We start from the raw sequence: 3584 nt of genomic DNA, 5'->3' as shown, positions 1-3584 counted from the left end.
CCCTTCTTCTTCTTCTACGGGGGCGGGTGGTTGCTTACAGTAGAAGAAGAAGCGCTTCCTGTTCTATGGGGGCGGGTGCTTACCTTGGCGGTTGCTTGCGTAGAAGAAGAAGCACTTCCTCTTCTACGGGGAAAAAAAGATGGCGGCTGTTTACCGTAGTTGCGAGACCGAAACTTTATGAAAATGAATCTTAATATTAATCCATATATAAAGCGCACCGGGTTATAAGCCGCACTGTTAGCTTTTGAGTAAATTTGTGGTTTTTAGGTGCGGCTAATAGTGCGGAAAATACGGTAACACACTGGTAAAAATGCCTTTTTTTTGCAATGTGTTGCTGCCATTCAATTCTAAGTTCATGATTATTTGCAAAAAAAATAACAAAAGTTTCTCAGTGTGAACATGAAATATCTTGTCTTTGCAGTCTATTCAATTGAATATAAGTTGAAAAGGATTTGTTGTATTCTCTTTTTATTTACCATTCACTGCTTTTTGTAGTTTATCCAGAAAGTTCCTGTCAAGTGTTCTGCCAGGCCAGCAGAGGGCGCTGTCCTCACACAAACAGTATTCCATAGTTTTTGCCTGACCTAAAAGACGACGATTAGTCACGAACAATAGCAGGTCAAAGGTCTCGCGTGATTGACAGGAAGCTGCAGTTCGGGGCTTGCGGGTTGCCATGGCGACGAGTATCTGTCCTCGCCCGAGTGAACGCGCGGGACCACTTCCTCTTTTCGGCTGGGGGGGTCCTCGCGTGTGACGTCATCACCATGTTTACATATTGTAGGGAGGAGGCGAGCCACGTGGTTACGACATTAGTCATGTGACCAGTGGGCGGGGTCAGAGGTGAGCACACACACACACACACACACACACACACACAGGAGACATGACGATGGTGTCTTATAGTTTATTATGTACAATAAAATAATCTCTTTACATTCTATCAAAGGTTTGCAGCAGTTTTGGCGGGGAAAAAAAACGTTGTCTGGACAGGTGCATGTTCCCGCCATGACGCTGCAGTAGAACCAGCTACATTCTTGCTCCTTTTTTCCCGCATTGTTCGTTCGCGAGCCACGCCCCCCACCTGGTGGCCACGCCCCCCGCCCCCCTCACATGTGTCTCTTCATGTGCAGGGCCAGGTGGTCCGACCTGGAGAAGGCGCGCTCGCACAGGTGACACTGGAAGGGCCGGTGTCCGGTGTGCTTCCGGAAGTGACGCGTCAGCTCGTCGGAGCGCGCGAACTTCCACCCGCATCCCTCCCACGTGCAGTGGTAAGGCTTCTCACCTGCGAGGAGGGTGGGAAAACACGGAGGTGAGTGACGTCACACACACACACACATAAACAGAGGCAACGTGCACGAGCTTTTACCTGTGTGCGTGCGCAGGTGCGCCTTGAGGTGCGAGCTCTTGGTGTACGTCTTCTCGCAGCCCGCGAACGTGCAGGTGTGCGAGGCCGCGCGCTTCCGGGGCCAGGAGCGCCGCCCCCGCCGCGGCTTGTTGTTGTCCAGCGGGGAGGACGGCGGCGTGAGCAGCACGCGCGTGCCGGAAGTCTGCTGCAGCTGCGCGTGCACGTCCTCCGCGAACATGGCGGGGAAGTGGTGGCGGGGGTCGAACTGCAGCTGGAAGGATGGATGATGGTGGTGGTGATGGTTGAAGCCCTGCGGGAAGGTGAGCGTGCAGGCGCGGGCGTGGTGGTCCGGGCTGAGGGGGGGCGTCAGGCTGCCCTGCGGGGAGCTGGCCAGGCGCGGCTGCGCGTCCCAGGCTCGCATGCACGTGGCGCCGCCCTCCTGCTTCACCTTGCTGCAGGTGTGCGGCACCACCCCCAGCACCGGGCCGTACGAGTCCGCGCAGGGGGGCTCCACCTTGACGCACGCGGGGAATAAGTCCTGCGGGCAGGCGCCGACCAGGAAGCCGAAGCCGCAGACGTCCGCGTCGGGGCGGAGAAGCTCCGCCATCAGGCTGCTGTACGGCGGCGGCGGCGGCGCGGCGCTCAAGTCCGGAACGGACGCGTAGACGTCCTGGTGCAGGTACCCGGGCTGGTCCTGAGTCCGGTACGAGTCAACCCCGGCTCCGTCCGCGCTCATGACGCTGTGCGCCAGGATAAAGTCCAGGTCCAGGAACGTGTCCAGGTCCTCGTCGTCTTTCTGGAGCCCGCAGCTCACCTGGTCCCGCCACACCTGCAGCGGAAAGCGCGAGTTAGGCGAGGCGGACAACGTCAAGAAGGATTTGACGGGGCGGGAGGTGTCATTACTTACTTCCTTCTGCAGGGCGAAGGTGGAGAAGGACGGCAGGATCGTCCCGCTGGCCGCCATGTGTCACCGACCTGTCGTGCTGATGTGCGCCGGGGATAGGTGCCTCTTCTCCGGGGTAAGAGGAGGCTGAAGAGTCGGTGGGGGAATGTGGTGAAATGTTCCATGTCAGACGCTTTAAAGTCCTGCTGCGCCTCGGACACGCCCACTCACTACAGGACACGCCCACTCACTACAGGACACGCCCACTCACTACAGGACACGCCCCTCTCCGCGCAAACACGCCCTCTAAATCTCGCCCATTCAAACTTCTCCACAAAGGGAAAAAATGTCCCTTTTTTTTGTCATTTTATCAACTTTTGTCATTTTTTTTCTGCTCAAAAAAGGAACTTTATTGACAAGGAGTTTGTACAAGACATAATAATACATCGCAGTTATGTGAATACTATTATTACACCATTTTTTTAATGCATTTTATTAGTAGTTTTTTTTAAACTAAAATGTAAAAAAAAAAATATGGCAAGTTGCAATAATTTCAGCTGTATATTACTGTAAATATACAGTAGACATAATAATACATCGCAGTTATGTTTGGCCCCAGAGTGAATACTATTATTACACCATTTATTTAATGCATTTTATTAGTAGTTTTTTTTTAACTTTAAGGTAAAAAAAAATATGGCAAGTTGCAATAATTTCAGCTATATATTACTGTAAATATACAGTAGACATAATAATACATCGCAGTTATGTTTGGCCCCAGAGTGAATACTATTATTACACCATTTTTTTAATGCATTTTATTAGTTGTTTTTTTTTTAACTAAAATGTAAAAAAAAAAATATGGCAAGTTGCAATAATTTCAGCTGTATATTACTGTAAATATACAGTAGACATAATAATACATCGCAGTTATGTTTGGCCCCAGAGTGAATACTATTATTACACCATTTATTTAATGCATTTATTAGTAGTTTTTTTTTTAAACTAAAATGTAAAAAAAATATGGCAAGTTGCAATAATTTCAGCTGTATATTACTGTAAATATACAGTAGACATAATAATACATCGCAGTTATGTTTGGCCCCAGAGTGAATACTATTATTACACCATTTATTTAATGCATTTATTAGTAGTTTTTTTTTTAAACTAAAATGTAAAAAAAATATGGCAAGTTGCAATAATTTCAGCTGTATATTACTGTAAATATACAGTAGACATAATAATACATCGCAGTTATGTTTGGCCCCAGAGTGAATACTATTATTACACCATTTATTTAATGCATTTATTAGTAGTTTTTTTTTTAAACTAAAATGTACAAAAAAATATGGCAAG

The 3584-nt window shown here is 48.2% G+C and overlaps 1 protein-coding gene across 1 annotated transcript; it reads right to left on the bottom strand.

The window, feature by feature from the left end:
- Positions 1-890: 890 nt before the first annotated feature.
- LOC133618163 (Krueppel-like factor 2) lies at positions 891-2412 on the bottom strand. The gene is made up of 3 exons (XM_061978637.1): positions 2253-2412; positions 1367-2174; positions 891-1282 (listed from the first exon to the last, which is right to left on the bottom strand). The coding sequence occupies exons 1-3, from the start codon at positions 2307-2309 to the stop codon at positions 1107-1109; spliced, it is 1041 nt and encodes a 346-aa protein (XP_061834621.1). The 5' UTR covers positions 2310-2412; the 3' UTR covers positions 891-1106.
- Between the last annotated feature and the right edge of the window lie 1172 nt (positions 2413-3584).

This window comes from Nerophis lumbriciformis, linkage group LG18 (genome assembly GCF_033978685.3).
Source record: "Nerophis lumbriciformis linkage group LG18, RoL_Nlum_v2.1, whole genome shotgun sequence".
NCBI classification, from domain to species: Eukaryota; Metazoa; Chordata; class Actinopteri; order Syngnathiformes; family Syngnathidae; genus Nerophis; species Nerophis lumbriciformis.
Note: the sequence above shows the minus strand (reverse complement) of the source record. Positions and strands in the feature narration are given on the sequence as shown.

Bases quoted from the DNA above. Each gene is read 5' to 3' on its own strand.
- LOC133618163 (XM_061978637.1), bottom strand. From the start codon at position 2,309: ATGGCGGCCAGCGGGACGATCCTGCCGTCCTTCTCCACCTTCGCCCTG. The intron at 2,175-2,252 runs GTAAGTAATGAC...TTTCCGCTGCAG, and splicing joins CCTTCGCCCTGCAGAAGGAA to GTGTGGCGGGACCAGGTGAG. The intron at 1,283-1,366 runs GTAAAAGCTCGT...CCCTCCTCGCAG, and splicing joins GCACCTGCGCACGCACACAG to GTGAGAAGCCTTACCACTGC.